At 36.3% G+C, this 20,719-nt stretch overlaps 1 protein-coding gene and 1 pseudogene across 2 annotated transcripts in view; one reads left to right on the forward strand and one right to left on the reverse strand.

The window, feature by feature from the left end:
- The window catches only part of AGTPBP1 (ATP/GTP binding carboxypeptidase 1), a 181,991-nt gene that overhangs the window by 136,761 nt on the left and 24,511 nt on the right, over positions 1–20,719 (reverse strand). For both annotated transcript variants that reach the window (XM_068553274.1, XM_068553275.1), the window contains exon 2: positions 6,288–6,354. In XM_068553274.1, the coding sequence (XP_068409375.1) occupies positions 6,288–6,319 (32 nt within the window). In that variant the 5' untranslated portion in view covers positions 6,320–6,354. The remainder of the gene's footprint in view (positions 1–6,287; positions 6,355–20,719) is intronic.
- On the forward strand, positions 7,711–8,279 carry LOC137770972 (NEDD8-conjugating enzyme UBE2F-like; annotated as a pseudogene).

Genomic DNA, 20,719 nt, shown 5'->3' on the forward strand with positions numbered 1-20,719 from the left:
AGAAATGTTTATTCCTCACCTATAATTATTATTCTTGCTTTAATCACATTTTTACTGTTTCTCTCCAAATACTGAACACACAACTTTATTTTCCTCCATCATAAATCAAAAGACAATTAGCCACAATTATCTGAAAAGGCCTTTTATTCAAGTATTCCTTCCTTTTCTAAATATATATCTATGTGAGCCCATATTGTAGTCATATACTTTAACAACACGAATACACACAAAAACATATATGTATGTATAACATATGTGTGTACTATATACAATATGTATATTGATGTATGTATGACAGTTTGAACTCAGAAGCAGATAAGAGAATCTAGCTGTCTTCCATTAAGCCAGACATTAAAGAGATTTGCAAAAATTTAATAAAACATGCCACCTTCTAAATATTTTTCACAATTTAGTTATTTTAATATAAAATATTACTATGTTATTATGCAATGGGTTTATTACTGTTATTTTTAAATGAAGTAATACAAATCTTTTAATTTCTCAGTTTTAATTTATAATATGGTAAATATCAATAGATAAAAAATAACGCACATTCAACAAAAGCTTTTTGGAGTCATTAATTTAAGAGCACAAGGGGGTTCTTAGACAAAAAGTTTGAGAACTATTGTTCTCAACTTATCTTGCACATTTTGTGCTCTGATCTGGAATCGACCCTTTCTCCAAAAAGCCCTGGTTCTTTTTGGTAAGAAATGGTATTAAGACACCACAGTCCACATACTAGAGAGCAAATACATCTTTAAAAACAATTCTGTAACCTAGATTTAAGAAAAATTTGCATTATGGAAACCAGGATTCTGAAATTTAATAATTGAGTGTTTTTTTTTTGTTTAGTTTTCTCCAGTTATTTTTCTCTTAAAGGTCATCTGTTAGCATTTTTCAGTAGCTAATAAAACATCTACTATTAAAAATATTCAAAAACATACAAAACACACTGATCATAACACATGCTCTATTCCATTCCAAAGTAAGAGTTTGAATTTTAAATTAAATTACACCACTATCAAAGTAAAACAACTTGCAACTAAGTGATTTCTTTCTAAGAATCATGCTCTTACAAACTATAGCTGGATAGATGCCATGAATTTTTTGAAGGACGGCAAACAAATGTAAATTAAGAACGTAGGCAAGTTGATTTCCCTATTTTCACTTTTCTCATTGACAGAATAAAAACTGAACAAAATATTCCAAGCCACCCCCAACTCAGATCTAAAAATTTAAGGCTGTTGACACTAATGTTGAGAGAACTGCAGGGTGAACACCAGAGGGCAGCTCTACCTACTGAATGATTTTTAGACTTTGGAAAATCCAAGGATAAAGGAAAAAACAAAAGCTATACAGCTATTCAATGAACAATCTGAGCTACACAGCAGAGCAGAAAATTGTTAAATAAAGAGGCTCAGACAAGGATTTATCTTCCCTGCCTTGCCCTATTTTTAGATGAATCAAAATGAGACCAAGACCAACCTCGGGAGGTTCCATTTATAACTGCTAATGTTAATTACTTTATAGTTAAAAAAATCATGGAATTGAAAATATGATCAATGTGAAATACATCAAATCGAGTTAACTTTCCAATGTATATTTTAAAGACACTATCACTCAAATATTTGTTTCACTGTAGTGGTCTCCTACTGCTTTTGATTCTTTGAGTTTACATTCAGCCTTACAGCTATTTCCCTAAAAACATAATTTTTTTGTATGTTACAAAAGTCTCAATGGTGTATAGATATTATCTTGCAACAAATAATTTCCCAAGGAAGTGCAAGGGCTAAAGAACCTATCTTCACATTATAAATAAATTTTATTACCTTTTCATCTTAAAATGTAAATTGAATACAGATAGTAAACGTCTTCATAAATAAGATATAAACATCTGACAGCAAAAAAATTCATTAAAATATATCAAAGTTTTCGACTTAACCAAGACTCATAACCAAGACTCTCCCCAAAATGATCTACAGAATCAAGGCAATCCCAATCAAAATACCAACAGGCTGTCGTGTAGAAATTGTCAGACTGATGCTAAATTCATATGGAAATGCAAAGAACCTAAAATAGGCCAAACTTTAGAAAAAAGAGAAAGGTTGGCAGATCAACACTATCTATATGCTAAATTCATATGGAAATGCAAAGAACCTAAAATAGGCCAAACTTCAGAAAAAAGAAAAAGGTTGGCAGACCAACACTATCTAAATCTTGAGACTCATTATAAAGCAACAATTATCCAAGCAGTGAGGTATAGGCACTAAGATAGACATGTTGATCAACGGAACAAAACAGAGTATAAGAATAGACCTACACATCCACAAATAACTGATTTTTGATAAAGGTACAAAGGAAACTCAGTGGAGAAAGGATAGTCTTTCTAAAAATGGTGCTGAACAACCAGATATCCATATGTACAAAAAAAAAGAACTTCTATCCATACCTCGCACCATATATAAAAATTAACTCAGAAAGGAGCATAGACCTAAATGTAAAATCTAAAACTATAAAAACTTCTAGAAGAAACATAAGAGAAAACGTTGGTAATATGGGTTATGCAAATATTTCTTAGATACAACTCTAAAAGCATAATCCATAAAAGAACAAATAAGCAAATGGAAATCATCTAAATTTGAAACTTCTTATCTTAAAAGATACTGCACAGAATACGAAAAGACAAGACTGGAAGAAAATGTTTGCAATTCAAATATCTGATAAAGGACTTGTATCCATAATATATAAAAAAAAATTCTAAAACTCAACTATTAAGAAACACTACAATTTCAAAAACTGGAAGATTTGGAAAGATATTTCAATAAGTGCATGAAAAGATGCTCAACATCATGTCATTAGGGAAACACAAATTAAAATCACAATGAGATACCAATACACCCCTATTAGAATGGCTACAATTTTAAAAGAATGATCATAAGAATTTAAGAATTTAAAAAGAATGACCATACCAAGTGTTGTTGAGAATGTAGAACTAGAACTTCCATACACTGCTGCAGGGAATAGAAGATGGTATTAACGTCTTTGTAAAACAGATTGTTGGCAGTTTCATAAAAAGAAACACAGACCTACCATATGCTTCAGCCATTCCAATCCTAGGTATTTAGCTAATAGAAAATAAAGTGTAAGTCCAAAACTGTTCATAACAGCTTTATTTGTAACAACCAAAAACTGGAAACAACCCAAATGTCCAAAAGTTGAATGGATAAACAAATTGTGGTATATCAACACAATGGAATACTACTTACTAATCAAAAAAAAGGTATGATTGCAAGAGATGATTCTCAAAAATAATTGTGCTGAATTAAAGAAGGCATACCCACACCCCTACCTTCTACCTCTACCCCCACCCCCAAAAAAGACATACTGTATGGTCCCATTTATATTAAGTTCTAAAAAAGCCAACACTTCTGTAGTGACAGAAAGCAGATCAATGGTTGTCTGGAGTGAAGGATGGGGTGGGAGAGAAAGATTACAAAAGGGCACCAGGAGATATCTGAGCATGATAAATATGTTCAGTATTTTGATTGAGAGGATAATTCCAGTTATACATAGGCCACACTTACCAAACTGTACTCTCTATGTACAGCTTGTTGTAAGATGATTATATCTCAATAAAGCTGTTTAAAAATTCATAGGTACTGTTGGCGTAGTGGATAAGGCAGAAACTAAAGACGAGTGATTAGAGAGTATGAAATGAGATGTAGATTTCATTTATAGGCTATTTCAAATTTTTTGGCTTTTGAGGAAATCAGATAAATTGAGTAGTAGCAGAAGAGCAGAGTCTAAATATTGGAAAGCCTAGATCATGTTTAAATGATAAGGAATGGAGGAGTTAAAGATTCAATACAGAACAATACTAATGATTAAAAGACCCTGAGAAGGAAAGAGAGAGGTGAAATCTAGAACACAGGTGACAGTGCTAGTCTTTAACAAAAAAAGAGACACATCCTCTGTTGCAGTAAATAACAGGAGGGAAAACAGAGGATAGAATCAAGTAAAGGGGAGTATGCAAATTTTGTGTAAGAAATATAAGGATAAAAAAACTGTATTATCTCTATGATATCACAGAGAAGGTCAACTGCTGAGGGTATGTATGTGATACATCGGAGGATTTCAAAGATTTGAAAGGTATGAAGAAAGTGTAAAACAGTCATTAAAAAAATTGAGAAAATGAGCTTTATAGAGAACCACAGTAGTAAGATTACTGATCAGTAATGATCCATAATTTTTAGCAATATCTTCCAAGTTAGTTTATCCTCCAACATCATTCAGCTGCTCAGTAAAGGTCTACCCAGAGAAAGGACTTCGTCAGGTATGTGTGATGAAATAACACAAAGTGAGGTAAAAACATTTCAGGTATTCAAAGAGTGTAATGATGAACAATGGATTCTACACTGGGTAAGAGAGGAAGAGATGATAAAAGTCAATAGCTCAGAGCTCTGGATAAGGCAGAACTCTTTGCAGTACAGCCACTTGAACAAGTGAGCTGGAAAGGTAAAAGATTTTTGTTGGAAAATGAAAAGTCTGAATTAGTACTTTGAAAGGAGAGTTTTGCTGGTGATAACATTTAGGGCATGAACATGATGATGGGGAGTAGGGAGTAGAGAAAAATTCTGCTTCTTGTATCTTATAAAATTTTCATTACTTGATTTGTCTCACCACCCACTCACATGGTCTTTAAATCTGCCAATCTAATCCATCTAATTACAGTCCTTGTCTAAACTCAGCAAGTATCAATATTCCACCCACTCCTCCAGATTTGCTAAAAAGTAAGAAAGTCTCAAGCCAGCCCTGCCTCTTCAAGTCCATATCACACAATAAACACCTATTTATTATGAGGATCCTGTTTTCTAACTCTATGGACCCCACAATTTAACACTTCACTATATACTGGTTAAACCACTACACTGCATTTGTGCAGGTGTTCTCATCAGGTTATAAGCTTCGTGTAAAAAGAGTATAGGGGGCTTCCCTGGTGGTGCAGTGGTTGAGAATCTGCCTGCCAATGCAGGGGACACGGGTTCGAGCCCTGGTCTGGGAAGATCCCACATGCCGCGGAGCAACTAGGCCCGTGAGCCACAATTACTGAGCCTGCGCATCTGGAGCCTGTGCTCCACAACAAGAGAGGCCACGATAATGAGAGGCCCGCGCACCGCGATGAAGAATGGCCCCCACTTGCGCCAACTAGAGAAAGCCCTCGCACAGAAACGAAGACCCAACACAGCCATAAATAAATAAATAAATAAATAAATAAATAAACCCAAAGTTGGGGAAAAAAAAAAAAGAGTATAGGGCTCAATTCTTTAGAACATACTCAACACCCATTTTCTGCAGAGCACTGTGTTAAGTGTTATATTTATGTTTCTTTTCTACTCTCACAGATTCAGTGCTGGGTTAGGTACACAAAAGTGTTTAATAGATATCTCACAGTTGAGAAATAAATCTAAAAGGGGCAAAAAAATAAATAAACTAAAAAGAGCAACTATAGAAGCCTTTAAAGACAGAAAGAATATAATAAATTTTCTGTGAAAATGGATGTGCTTTGATCAAGTCTTATGTAAGGAAAAAAATTCAGTGGCCAGACAATATATAAATAAGTGAGCACAGGTGTGTTCCAGTAAAACCTTATTTACATACACTGAAATTTGAATTTCATATAATCTTCATATGTCAGAAAATATTATTCTTTTTATTTTTATTCCCAACCATTTGGAAATGTAAAAACCACTCTTAGCTCATAGGCCACACAAAAATAAGAAGTAGGCCAGATTTGACCCATGTGTCCTAGTTTGCTGACTCCTGCTTTAACTGAAAAGTTAAACACTAATAAATATTAATAAAATAACATAAATATAACACACTGTATTTAAACAAATATTTCTTAAAGCAAAAAGTTTCAAATGATCACTTCATGTATTAGTTCTGTAATTTATACATACTGGTATTTAAAATTGCAGTACCAGGGCTTCCCTGGTGGCACAGTGGTTAAGAATCCACCTGCCAATGCAGGTGACACGGGTTCAAGCCCTGGTCCGGGAATATCCCACATGCTGCGGAACAACTAAGCCCGTACACCACAACTACTGAAGCCCGCATGCCTAGAGCCCATGCTCTGCAACAAGAGAAGCCACCACAATGAGAAGCCCGCGCACCGCAATGAAGAGTAGCCCCCACTCGCTGCAACCAGAGAAAGACCACACGCAGCAACAAAGACCCAACTCAGCCAAAAATAAATAAATAAATAAATAAAACTAAAATTGCAGTACCTTTTCTCTGGTATCACTTTTAACTTGCTCATCTTGAATTACTCTTCATTTCACCATTGCAGATAAGCTGAAAAGAAAAAAAAAGTTAATGATATTAAACACACAATTCTGTTTTCTATATATTAGATATCATAAAAGCCATACAATTGAAAGGTTTTATCATGGGCAACATAAGACTGGAAACCACAGGAGAATGTTTGAGTTTTATGTGCTTCTGGCAGGTCACTTCAATCTGCAATGTGTGACTATTAAATTACCTAAAATCAGCCAGCAAAATGTTATCAAAAATCCTAGTGCTACAAAAATGCAAAAATTTAACATAACACAATTTATGATATAGTGCCAAGATTTCTTTTTAGATAATTCAAATTATCCTTCCTGTTCTAATACTCCACCTTAAAATACTCAAACCAATCACAGCATCATGTGATTAGTGTATTGTCCACCATTCACACAGCAGTGCAATACTGGTTAATATGTATAATTATTTCTATATGAAAACACCTTAATCAAAAACAAATTGTTTAGACAGAGCAAAAACCTTCTAAAACACCATCTCATTTAATACACTTATGCATATTTTCCCACAATCAATACAGGTTTCATCTTCAGAAAGTGCATATTACACATTTAAAACCTTAAATCTTTTTTTTTTTTTTAATAGAAGGAACCTAATATAGGAATTGGTTACATGGGTGTTGAAAGGCTAGCAAGCAAAAGAGGAAACCTACGGAGGCTCAAGATAAAGAGCTGCAGGAAGCAGTTACCACCCTGGGCTGCAAGGACAAGAGGGAGAAGGGGTTTAAAACCCTAAATCTCAATTCACACAATTTTTATAATTTTTCAGATTTATTTTACAACTATTCACACCCCCCCCCCAAAAAAAAAACCCTGGATATCTTTTAATTTTACATATCAATGCTTATTAATGAAGCAGAATTTTGTGGCAACACAAGAAATTTTAAAATTACTGACAATTCAACAAGTTACATTCTTATGCAATATTTAGTAATGCTACATTTAAAAGAAAACAAACATGCAAAAAAAAGAGACTTCAAATTGTTTAATATAATAGATTTAGAAGATATAGATATTCTGGATGTAGTTCTTCAACAACAAAGAACTTTTACATTAACAAAATAAACATGACTTTTTTTCATTTTTCTAATTAACTCAGTTATGAAAGAGGAAACATGTATTTAGGGTTATGTACAAAAATTACATAGGCTGTTTTTAAGGTAGATAAGACATTTTTTTAAATGCTGTTTTTTCTTACAATTGACTTTTTTAATGACTACAAAGTCAAAGTAACTTTTTCCAATTTCCAAATTAATTAAGGGGGGGGGGGATCTTGTGTGTCTTCAAAAGTGCTGTTGCTGCCATAAACAGAACTTAATTAAGCTACTTCTACTTGTTGAGCAGTATGACCTTCTCTAAAACTACATTAACAGCAAGCCCACCTCAGGAGGTGAGGGGCCGCATCTCGCCTGTCTCGGGTGCCCAGGGTAAAGAGAGCAGTAACACTGACGTTGGCAAGCATACTGAAGCGAGATGATGGGTCTCAAAGGGTCCCCGGACATCAGCCATAGCCTCCGACTCTGCTCGGAGAGACATGCTGAGACATGAGAGACATGCTGCTTATTAAAGAGGTTGCAGGACATGAAGCTAATTTATAATACGTTGCACATGTAAAGTGCACTTTTCTGATCCAAACAAGCTTCGCTGCTTTCGGCAAACTGTAACTCCAGCCTCCCAAAGTGAAATGCTTGACCAGGATCACTGGTAAAATATGTCTAAGTTTACTGAGAGAACATTCGGTTGATGGCACCGGCTGGGCTCCCATGAGGACATGGAAGGATGTTGTTTCGGGATTAAACTCTGTTTACTGATCCTCTCAATTCTGATGCTCGACTGAATCATGAAGCTGCAGAACATCATCTGTGGGACGAGGAGGACTTGGGGAATAAAGTTGAAGACTACACGAAGCGTTAACTGCCAGATGATAGGAGGAGAAGGCTGCAGGGCTCATAGGCTGTGTGTTACAAGTCTGTCTCCAACTTAAAAGGAAGCCCTCCTCCCCAGTCATCAAGCTCCCTCTCAGTCCCACTGGTTGTCCAAGTCCTGTGACCATGTTGTCCTGAGGAAGAACCTCTTCACAACTGTCCATTGTAGATGAAGAGTTCTACATAAATACAGCAAGAAAATGTGTTTGAAGTTCTAAAGGGTTGCCTCCTTACCTTAACATATTTACTTTTTTGAAACTGTACTAAATAGGCCTCTGCTATTCCTGAGAAGTTGTAATGAACTCAGAATTGAGCCTAGAGCTTGCTTCTTCCCTTTTTCCCAGACAAAATCAGTTCCCTGCACAAGTGATGCTAATGATGTGCTCAGTGTAGCTTGCAGACTGGTGATAAGAAATCCGTCACAAACTGTGATTGGACGTAAATTCTCTTAGCCCTTTCCTAGATGTCATGAAGCTTCCCGGAATGTACACTGTCATTCACTGTAGATCTCTACTGAAATGTGCATTGTATTTAATGTAAGTATATTTGGAACAGATTCGTAATTTGTACAATTTAATGCTTTAATTATTTTTTTCTATTGTCATTTAGTTTGTATTTTCATTGTATAGAGCCAACAGAAGGATGTTAAGTCAAGCAACTACTTAAGAGAAATACAAAGAAAATACAAAAGAAGAAAAAAAAGTGCATTTCACTAAGCCAATATGTCCCTTACAGTCAGTTTTTCTTGCTGAAGCCTGATGCCACAGTACTTCAGAGAAAAAGAAAAGCCTTCTTTTTGCTGTGACAGTTTGTGTTCATTACAGTATGGTGTAACAGAAAGAGCAGGAACCTAGAAGCAGAAGTGTTGCATCTCACGAAGTTTTGTGGCTTTGCCAACCAAGTGTGACAAAGCAAGAAACGGACAAAGAAGCTGAGACCTTATGCAAGGGAGGCTGGAAAGTCCAAGATCAAGGTGCTGGCAGCTACAGTGTCTAGTGAGAACTGGCAATGTGGTGCATAGACCCCCATCTTCTCACTGTGTTGTGGCATGGGGGAAGGGGCCAGGGGTTTCTCTTAGGTGTCTTATAGGAACACTAATCCCATTCATGAGAGCTCCACCCTCATGACCTAATCACCTACCAAAGGCCCACCTCCAAACACTACTGCACTGGGCATTAGTTTTCAAAAAATAAATTTTTAGGGACACAACATTCAGTTTGTGGCACTATCTGAATCACTTTTATGATCTGACCTACCTCATATTTATTTTAAAATATTTCAGGAGGTTAGGAAAAATGGACACTTTAACAGAGCTTAACAGTGGTTACCTCTGAGCATGGGGGTGAGTGGAAGAGGGGGCTGGAAAGCAAGGTGATAGTGGAAAAAAGATCTTTGATTTCTTATGTTTCACCATATTGTTTTACCTTCTTATTTTGAAATTATTATAAATTCACAGGAAGTTGCAAAGATAGTAGAGAGAAGTCCCGTGTTCCCTCTCTGTTTCTCCCAACAGTTATATGACATTTTATGCTAACTCTAGCACAGTATCAAAGCCAGCAATTTGATATTCATACAACATGTTTCTCTAGTTCTATGTCATTTTATTACATGTGTAATTTATGTAACTACCATGTTTTGTTATATTTTTAAAATATTAGAAAGCATGGATTTATACTACTTGAATAATTAACTTTAAAAAGATGATGAAAATCACTGTAATCTCAAAATTCATTCATTTAACAAACATTAATGGCTACATAGCTTCAACTGTGTATGGCCAAAGAAAGTACTTCCAAGAAGGAGCATTTGATATAGCTGATCACTCCCTCTTTCTGCAAATACTTTATTTATATGGCCATATTTTGTTTTCTGCCTACCTCACTGCCACTCCTTCTTAAGTTTCCTTTACTAGAATGCCCCAGGGCTCAGTTCTTGTCCTTTTCAACTCCAGTCTCTTCCTTGGTGATCTCATCCAGTCTCATGACTACTCAACATCTCCACTTGGCTCTCTAATAATATCACAAACTCAACATATATAAAACTAATCTGACTTTCCCTTCCCTTCCCAATGTGCTCTAACCTCAGCTTTCCCCAACTGTAGTTAGAGACAATTCTCTCTCTCCAATTGCTCAGTCTAGAACCTTAGCGGCCTTCTTGACTCCTGTTTTATTTTACACCCCACATCCAACCCATGAGGAACTCCTGATAATTCTGTTTTCAAAATATATCCAGACTCCAATCACTTCTCCACGTCTACTACCATGATTGGGCCACCGCCCTTATTAGTCTCCTTTCAGTCTATTCTCAACAAAACATCCTGACTGATCCTTTTAAAAACTTGGAGAAAAGAGAAAAAAAAACGTAGATAAATCTTATCAGCACTCTGCTCAAAGCCCAGCAATGCTGCCCATTTCAATGACATTAGGGACCCTAAGGGAATACCCCAGCCCTTCCCTCACTAACCTCATCTCCTACCTACAACTCTTCTCCCTCACACTGCTCTAGACACACTGGCTGGGCCTCCTTGCTTTCCACCAACATGCCAGGCTCACTCTCGCCTTACTACCTTTACCCAACCTGTTTCCTTTGCCCAGAATGTTCTGCCAGATATCCCAATGACCAACCAACTCCCAAACTTCCCTTGCCCAAGTATCACCTTTTCAATAAAGCCTATCCCAACCATCCTATTTAATACTGTAAATCACTTCCAGACCCCGGCATACCCACTGCCCCTTGCCTCAGTTTACTTTTGTCTTTTCCCAGAGCACTTACCACCTTCTATGACAGGATGGTTCAAAAGTATCAGAACACATTGAAAATTGTACTCTCAATAACTGATTATAATTGAACAGGTGTCAAAACAAATTTTTAAGGGAACAGTTTATTTCCATATACTTATAAATGCTCAATATATGGCCCTATCACACCACATACATCAATCCTGTACTCTAATTCATCCCAGACTCTTAGCAGCTTATCACCACTGGTGACTACAAAAGAACCACAATGGGTTCCTTCATTTCCTCAAGGTTTTGAGGAAAGCAGCAGCAACCCAAGGTTCTTGATATAACCACATAAGTCACGTAGTTTAACATCTAATATCTTGGTGGTCACTTACTTGACTCTTTTTAATCACCTTGTAAACTAGACAATTTAACTCTGTGCACTATTTATTATCTATTTCTCTCCACTGGAATTAAAGTTCCATAAGGGCAAAACTCTTTGTTTTGCTCACTGTCTCCCAAGTACCTAGAACAGTGCCAGCACAATGCAGGTGGTAAATAAATTTCTGAATGAACAAACAAAAATTTGAGAAAATTTTACTACACAAATAAGAAATCTTCATTTTTAAAAATCCAACAATATCGTAGATATATTGGCACGCAATATCTATCCCAATTTCTCTCCAGTATGCCTTCCTGTACTACAGGAACGTGAAAGCTTTCCAAAAAAAAAAAAAAGTATTTCCTAGACTCTCCTGCAGCTAGGGTTCCAGATGTTTTCCTCAATTTCATCATTTATGAAATTTATTAGACTGAAAGTCAGAAAAAGGCCACTTGATCCCACAGGTAAGTACCAACTTAAATGTGCTTAGTTCTTCTACAGCAGTGTATGCAGAGGTCCCCAAGTCTAGTCCAGGGTTTCTCAAAGTGGGGTCCACAAGCTGAATTCTTTGAGAGCTCACGATTGGGGGCAGGGGGTTCTTTTTTCCTTCTCTTTTACTTTTGTGCACCAAGCAATGGCAGCATAATTAATGATTTTGTTACAAATCAGCTGTGTGTGATAGTGCACAGTAGGACCATGTTCATTTGGTTAGAGTTGGCCTTGATAATTGAAGACTGCAGGACACAGGGAGAAGATCATATAGGCTAATGACTATCAGCCTCTCCCTCTCAAATTGCCTCCCCTAATCTCCCCTTGTGCACTGCTAACTGCCTTATAGGAGCAAACAAGCTCTGCAAGTGTAATGAAAACCTGGAGAGAAATTTTAATTTTAATGAAAAAAACTTTATACCCAGGTGCCCCCACTCCTAATGCTTTGCTATTGGTCTGAACATTCCAAAATGTGGACTAAATAAATTACCAGGGACTTCTACTGTGAAATGTTTGGACTTTTTGTGATTTTCTCATTTAATTGTTTGGTATGTCCTTATGTCTCACACATTAACATTTGTAATTTACAAATATGCCGGATAATCCAATGTGGCAATTTTTGAGGCTGAGGTGTGAAAGGAAGGTCAGTGGACAATTCTGGTAAGATTAGTAATGAAGAGTTGTATCATGCGAGTCATTTCACTAAATTAATGCAACAAGAGACACACACAAAAAACATACCCTTCTAATGAAAACTACTTATCAATGGATTTATACAATGGAATATCCTATTCCATTTTGTGTTGTCTGTGGAAAACAACGTTTCAAGTGCAGCAATGGCTCCAGCAATATTCAAAAGACACAGCTGCAAATTATAGTCATTTGACACGTTAAAGGTATTAATGGGATCTCAAAATAAGCATAATAAAGCTTTTGCTTTAAAAAATTACATATAATGTAAAGGCTGAGGTAGCAAGTTATATAGTAGTAGACCTTACTGACCGGAAAAAGGAAAGCCACCCCAATTGCTGAGAACCTAATACGGCCAGAATATAAAATTATGCTGAGTGAAATGTTTATATGAGATGCAGTAAGAGAAATTTTTAAAGTTCTACAGTACAATAACAGTAAGGTAAGTCAATGTTATTGACATGTCATGTGATGTTAAAGACCTACGTGGTAACAGGAAAACAAGTTTCTCTAACCAGATTGATGAGCCAACAGAGTTCATCATCTGTAATATTTATAAGATTACATTATGTATTTATAGATTTTATAAGATTTGAAAATGGTGAAATCAAGAAAACTTTTTTTTGCTACAGAGTGCTGCCCAAAGCCAGCAAAGGACAGGATATTTAATGTTTTGTCCTCTGTCTAGAAACAAAAGGTCCCTCTTGGAGGAACTATGTTGGCATCTGTGCTGAAAATGTCCCACCAACAGCTGGCTCCATGTGAAGATGTGCCACTATTGTTTAAACTCTCCCCACACCCCGAAAAAAAAAAACCAAAAAACAAAAACCTGACTTCTCCACACAGTGTTTTCTTCACAGAGAAATGCTAGTGTCAAAGCTCTGGGAGATGAAATGAAAAAGTTCTATTTGAAGCTACAAAAAATGATTGACTTTATTAAACAAAAACCTGTTTACTCAAAAATGTTTAAAGAGCTGTGTGAAAGCCTGGACAAAGAGCACATAAATCTCCTGCTCCATGCAGAAGTCCAGGGGCTTAGCAGATGAAGAGTTCTCAACAGGACATCCAAGCTGAATGGTGAGCTGCAGGGGTACTTTTGCAAACACAGTAAGTAGGCCAGATTCTGCTAAGTGCTTAGAGGATGAAGAATGGCTACTGAAACTAGCCAACTTAGCAAAGATTTGTTATCACATGAAACAAATGAACCACTCTCTGCAAGACTTTAAAGAAAGCATTTTGACTTCAAGTGACAAGATTCTTGGGGAAAAGATCAAGTGACAAAAGGATATCAAAAGATGCTCTTATTGCTGCTTAGACTTGATAGGGAAAAAGGATATATCTGCAAATCCCAAGTCTTGCTGACCTAGGGGAACAAAATTTAAAAATAAAATAGAACAGTATTTTCCCTTTCTTTTCCAACAAGTATAGGGCTGAAATGAGAGACCCTTTCTCTGAATCATCTGTGCAGGCTGAGAACTTGACTTTGAGGAGGAAGAATTTTGCACACTGCGGTCTGACTATGAACCCAAGATGGTATTTACTGATCTGCCCCTAAAAAGTGCTGGATTTCTATCAAAGAGTAGTGTCCTGCACATCATAAGAGGGTAATGAACATCTTGCTGCCAGCTTTCAATTTCATTATATGTGTATGGAATTTTTTGTTTAACAAGCATCAAGAGCAAGGAGGAAATCATCTTATGTCAGTTGAAAATGGAATCTGTGAATGGTTATTTAAAGTTCAACCAAAGAAAACAAAAACAAGTTTCATATGAAAGACATAAACTTCACTCTTTATTTTTAGTCTTAAAAACTAATAAGTTTATTGTATAAAACCTTTTGATAAAATATCAAGTGATCAACACACATATATATACTCATTTGTAATTCCTGGACCTATATTTGAGCCTCATCATGTCAGTCAGGAAAAAAAGAGTTTGTTTTTATCGAATTCTGGTATAAATTCTACTGGGCTATATTTTTATTACTATTACTTTGGCTTATGGTTTTTAGATAGCAAATATCTGCACTGTCAATAATTATCATGTTTGTAGTAAACGCTAGTTAAAATCAGTTTACAGTGGTACCAGCAAAAAGATAGACAAAGAGACCAATGAAATGGAACTGCAAGTCTAGAAATAAACACATACATTTATGGCCTATTGATTACTGACAAGGGTGTCAAGTCCATTCCATAATGAAAGAACAGTCTCTTCTATTGCTGGGACAACTGGATTTCCACATGCAAAAGAATGAATTTGAACACCATATATAAATATTAACTCAAAATGAATCAACGACCTAAATATAAGCACTAAAACTCTTAAAAGAAAACATGGGAGTAAATCTGTATGACCTTGAATTTGGTGATGGATTCTAAGTTATGGCAACAAAAGCATTAGGAACAAAAAATAAATAAATAAATTGAACTTCAAAATTAAAAACTTCTGTGCATCTAAGGACATTGTCAAGAAAGTGAAAAGACAACATACAGAATGGGAGAAAATATTTGCAAATCATACATCTCATAAGGGTTTAATATCCAGGGACTTCCCTGGTGGCACAGTGGTTGAGAGTCTGACAATGCAGGGGGCACGGGTTCGATCCCTGGTCCGGGAAGATCCCACATGCCATGGAGCAACTAAGCCCATGCGCCACAACTACTGAACCTGCGCTCTAGAACCCACGTGCCACAACTACTGAAGCCGGCACACCACAACTACTGAAGCCGGCAAGCCACAACTACTGAAGCCTGCACACCTACAGCCCATGCTCTGCAACAAGAGAAGCCACTGCAATGAGAAGCCCGCACACCACAACGAAGTGTAGCCCCCGCTTGCCACAACTAGAGAAAGCCTGGGCACAGCAATGAAGACCCAATGCAGCCAAAAATAAGTAAATAAATAAATAAATTTAAAAAATAAAAGAATGTGGATAAATTGAAACCCTCACACATTGCTGGTGGGAATGTAAAATGGTGCAACCACCATGGAAAATAGTTCGGCGGTTCCTCAAAAAGAATTACCATATGACCCTGCAATTCTACTCGTAGGTATATACCCACAAGAATTGAAAACAGAGACTCAAACAGATAATTGTACGTCAACATACAAAGCATTCTTCACAACACCAAAACATAAAAACAACCTAAGTGTCTACTGAAAGATGAATGTAGAAAATCTGGTATATACACACAATGGAATGTTATTTAGCCATTAAAAGGAATAAAGTTCTAACACATGCTACAGTATGAATGAACCTTGAAAACATTATGCTAAGTGAAATAAGTCAGAAACAAAACAACAAATATTGTATGCTTCCACTTATATAAAATATCTATAACAGGCAAATTCATAGAGATATAAAGTAGATTAGTTTACTGGGGGCTGGTGGCAAGGGTGAATGGGGAGTCACTGCTTAATGGTTGCAGAGTATCTGTTTGGGGTGATGACAAATTTTGGAAATTAGATAGTGATGACTGTTGTATAACATCGTGAAAGTAATTAATGCTACTGAATTATAAGCTTAAAAATGGTTAAAATGGCAAATGTTATGTTAAATATATTTTACCACAATAAAAAGATAATTTTTTTAAAAATCAGCTTACAATATTTTTTTAAACTAAGTCTACCAAGGCTACTTTTAAAAAAAATTGAATCCCATTTTAGCTTAAGCCAGTTATTTAACAGAAATTTATTATCATCACCATATGTGTTTTTAAAAATCATAAAAAGGAAAGAGATTAGTCTCCAGAACAGTAAGCTAAGTTTAACTACCTGGTTATTTTTCAAGTAAGGTGGGTTAAAGTCTTTATTTGCATTAAATAAAGAAAAATAAAATTACTCTTGTACAAGCCATATACCACAAGCCATGCTATTGATATCTTGTATAGTAAAAATCTGTAAGACTCCTAGGCCTACTTGGATAAAGTACAAAAATACAGTGGGAAATTTAGGAAAAGGAAAAACTGTTTTTTCTACCTGCATTACTAACTCACATAAGAGTTTATATCCCGTGTGCGGATGGAGATCCATACAAAAGAATAGACTAATTAGATGGCCAAAATATATAGAGGCACAGAAAAATGTCATTCTCTATCAAAAAAGCATTAGCAATCATTACTGGAGTACTGTATTGTAAGGCCTAAAATTTCAAGTGCTGTTCTGACAGCTTTGAGCCTCACAGGGCCCCAGAGGCCTAATGAGAGTTCTCCCACCCTCACCATAGCCAACAGGAAAGACTCCTCACCCAGCTCAGTCCACTATCAGCTGAATCAGTTGCACTCCACTCAGTCCTCAACCCAACTAGTTTCAGTTCCCTGCCAGTCCTCAGAATTATTCAAACAAACTAATCACATCCTCCCACGGGGGTGGAGAGTTGCGGGGAGTACTTCATCCTTTTGTTACTCCAAAGCCAATCTCCCATAGACAATTTGGCTAGTTTACTCTACTCCCAAGTACCATTCCCATAGGTTGTGAGTACATGTAACTAAAAAATTACTGTCTCATCTGATCAGGGTCAGGTAGCAGCCATCTTGTACAATTTAGGACAGGAGATCTCTCTTTCACCAATCAGGTGAAGGGAGGTGAATAGGAGGTGGTCAGACAATTACTATATCTAAACTTTCTGTTTACACTAATATCACACCTGTAACCTGAGACCTGAAAATTATTTCATGGATCCTCCAGGGTATAAAAATTGAGAAAGGCTAGTCTAGTCTCTTGTAGGCAGGGCTGGTACAGACCAGAACAGGTCCAGTGTGGTTCTAGAGCTGGTTAAGTATAGCAGGAGATTCCTGATCACCATGGCCTCCTGACCACAACATTTTCCTGATTTTAAAACAGCAGTAAAGATCTAGAGGCAATTTCACAATTAGACAGGAGGCCTCTTAGTCAAAAAAAGACAATAACTCCCTGTGCTTCTCAGTTCTGTGCAGAGGTTTTGGAGGTTGTTCCTTTGAAGCTCAATCAAGAGTCTCTTTCTTTAGATGTCTAAACAATTCTGTAAACCACTTAATACCTGTGCTAGATATTGATTCATTCCCCCTCCTCTCCAAATTCACCCTTTTTGCCTGTACTGTGAAAATGGATTTATGTACTTAAAATACCAATTTCTTTGCCAACTGACATGATATTAAGCTTTGTCAAGAGAGCACTGGAAAGACACTGTAGGGGAAAAAGATTCTGTTTCGTGGTTCCAATGTGCTCACTTGGCTGCAGCAGGCAAGGCTTCTCCAGAACCCACCCCGACAAGGATGGTTTCTCCAGCACCAGATTCCTGCAGCAGTGCAGCTTCTCCAACAGGAGGTTAGGCAGTTTTGTAGCAGAGTGCCGCTGGTGAGTCACCTCCCCAGGAACGCTTTCCCTGGTACCCAAGAGGGCACATATCCAGCAAATTCTCCTAGTGTCACACCTTACCTACTTGACTTGAACGTGCCCTACCTAACCAAGGATAGATGTCAGTGAGCCCTGGGGTTAGAAACTGCTCTTTATATCAGCTATTCCTATATTCTTTAGCATTACCTTGACTTCTTACTGGTAAATCCCATATTGCTCCAATCCCCTGTTACAGTCAGTAATTCTTTTTTTTTAATTTTTGTTGGAGTATAGTTGATTTACAATGTTGTGTTACTTTCTGCTGTATGGCAAAGTGAATCAGTTATACATATAAATATATCCATTCTTTTTTAGATTATTTTCCCATATAGGTCATTAGAGAGTACTGAGTAGAATTCCCTGTGCTATACAGTAGGTCCTTATTAGTTATCTATTTTATATATAGTAGCGTACATATGTCAATCCCAATCTCCCAATTTATCCCTCCCTCCCTTTCCCCCCCGGTAACCATAAATTTGTTTTCTATATCTGTGACTCTATTTCTGTTTTATAAATAAGTTCATTTGCACTTTTTTTAGATTCCACATATAAGCAATATCATATGATATTTGTCTTTGTCTGACTTACTTCACCTAGTATGATAATTGCTAGGTCCACCCATGTTGCTGTAAATGGCATTATTTCATTCTTTTTTATGGCTGAGCAATATTCCATTATATATACGTACCACATCTTCTTTATCCAATCCTCTATCAATGGACATGTAGGTTGCTTCCATGTCTTGGCTATTGTAAACAGTGCTGCAGTGAACACTGGGGTGCATGTATCCTTTCAGATTATGGTTTTCTCCAGATATATGCCCAGGAGTGGGATTGCTGGATCATATGGTAGTTCTATTTTCAGCTTTTTAAGGAACCTCCATACTGTTCTTCATAGTGTTTGTACCAATTTACATTCCCGCCAACAGTGTAGGAGAGTTGCCTTTCCTCCATACTCTCTAGAGCAATTATTGTTTGTAGACTTTTTGATGATGGCCATTCTGACCAGTGTGAGGTGATACCTCATTGTAGTTTTGATTTGCATTTCTCTGATAATTAGTGATGTTAAGCATCTTTTCATGTGCTTTTTGGCCATCTGTATGTTTTCTTTGGAGAAATGTCTATTCAGATCTTCTTCCCATTTTTTGATTTTTTTGTTTTGTTTTGTTTTTTGGTTTTGGGGGTTTTTTTTGACATAGAGCTACATGAGCTGTTTGTATATTTTGGAGATTAATCCCTTGTCGGTCGCTTCATTTGCAAATATTTTCTCCCATTCTGTGGCTTGTCTTTTCATTTTGTTTATGGTTTCCTTTGCTGTGCAGACACTTTTAAGTTTAATTAGGTCCCATTTGTTTATTTTTGTTTTTATTTTTCATTACTCTAGAAGGGATCCACTGTCCTAAATTGTACAAGATAGCTACTACCTGACCCTGATCAGATCAAAAAAGATACTGCTGTGATTTATGTCAAAGAGTGTTCTGCCTATGTTTTCCTCTAAGAGTTTTATAGTGTCTGCCCTTACACTTAGGTCTTTGATCCATTTGGAGTTTATTTTTGTGTATGGTGTTAGAGAATGTTCTAATTTTATTTTTTTTACATGTAGCTGTCCAGTTTTCCCAGCACCACTTCTCAGCCTTTTGGCTAAGATCAAGTGTAGTCAATAATTCTTTACACTACTCTTTCCCTGTTAAATTACTATGTGGCTTCTATCTCCTGATCGGACCCAGACTGATATATCACAACAATTTTTTAAGCTCTTTAGTACCCCATGGTAAATAAATCCTCTCTGCTTAAGTTACATCAAGTGGATTCTGTTCTCTATAATTAAGTCTTCACTGTTTTCTCTTTGAATAAAGAATTTTTAGGGGTGGGGTGGGTGGAAGGATTTTACAATATTCATAACATCATTTTTTTTAATTAGGAAGTGATACTAATTATACATAGCCAGGCTTAAGAATGGCTACTGAAGATTATATTCCCAGGTCAGGCTATTAAATAGTTTAATTGTAATATTAACTTCATCTTAGAGTACTACCATTCCTGTAATGCCTAACCACTATTTTAAAAAATTAGTCTTCAGTGAGATACCACTTCACACCTACTAAAATATCTATAATAAAAAACACAGATAATAACAAGTGTTAACAAGGATATGGAGAAACTAGAACCCTTATACATTGCTGATGGGAAAGTAAAATGATACAGCTGCTTTGAAAACAGTCTAGCAGTTCCTCAAAAAGCTAAACATAAAGTGACCATAATGACTCAGCTATTCCATCTCTTGGTACATACCCAAAGAAATGAAAAGTTATATCCATACAAAAACCTGTACACAAATGTTTATAGCGGCATTATTCATAAAAACCAAGAAGTGGAAACAACCCAAATGCCCATCAACTTACGAATGGATAAATAAAATGTGGTATATCCATACAATGTAATATTATTCAGTGACAAAAAGAAACAAAGTACTTATATGTGCTACCTGGATGAATCTTAAAAATATTATGTTAAGTGGAAGAAGCCAGTCAAGAAAGACCACATAATTATATAATTCCATTTATATGAAATATCCAGGATAGCTAAATCTATAGAGACAGAAAGTAAATTAGTGGTTACCTAGGACTAGGAGAGATGGGGATGGCTGTGTGGGAAGAGGCTAAAAGGGTGTGGGGCTTCTTTGAGGGGTAATGAAAATGTTCTTTCTAAAACTGACTGTGGTGATGTTTACACAACTCTGTGAATGTACTAAAATCCACTGAATTGCATACTTT

Source organism: Eschrichtius robustus, chromosome 10 (genome assembly GCF_028021215.1).
Source record: "Eschrichtius robustus isolate mEscRob2 chromosome 10, mEscRob2.pri, whole genome shotgun sequence".
In the NCBI taxonomy this organism is placed as follows: Eukaryota; Metazoa; Chordata; class Mammalia; order Artiodactyla; family Eschrichtiidae; genus Eschrichtius; species Eschrichtius robustus.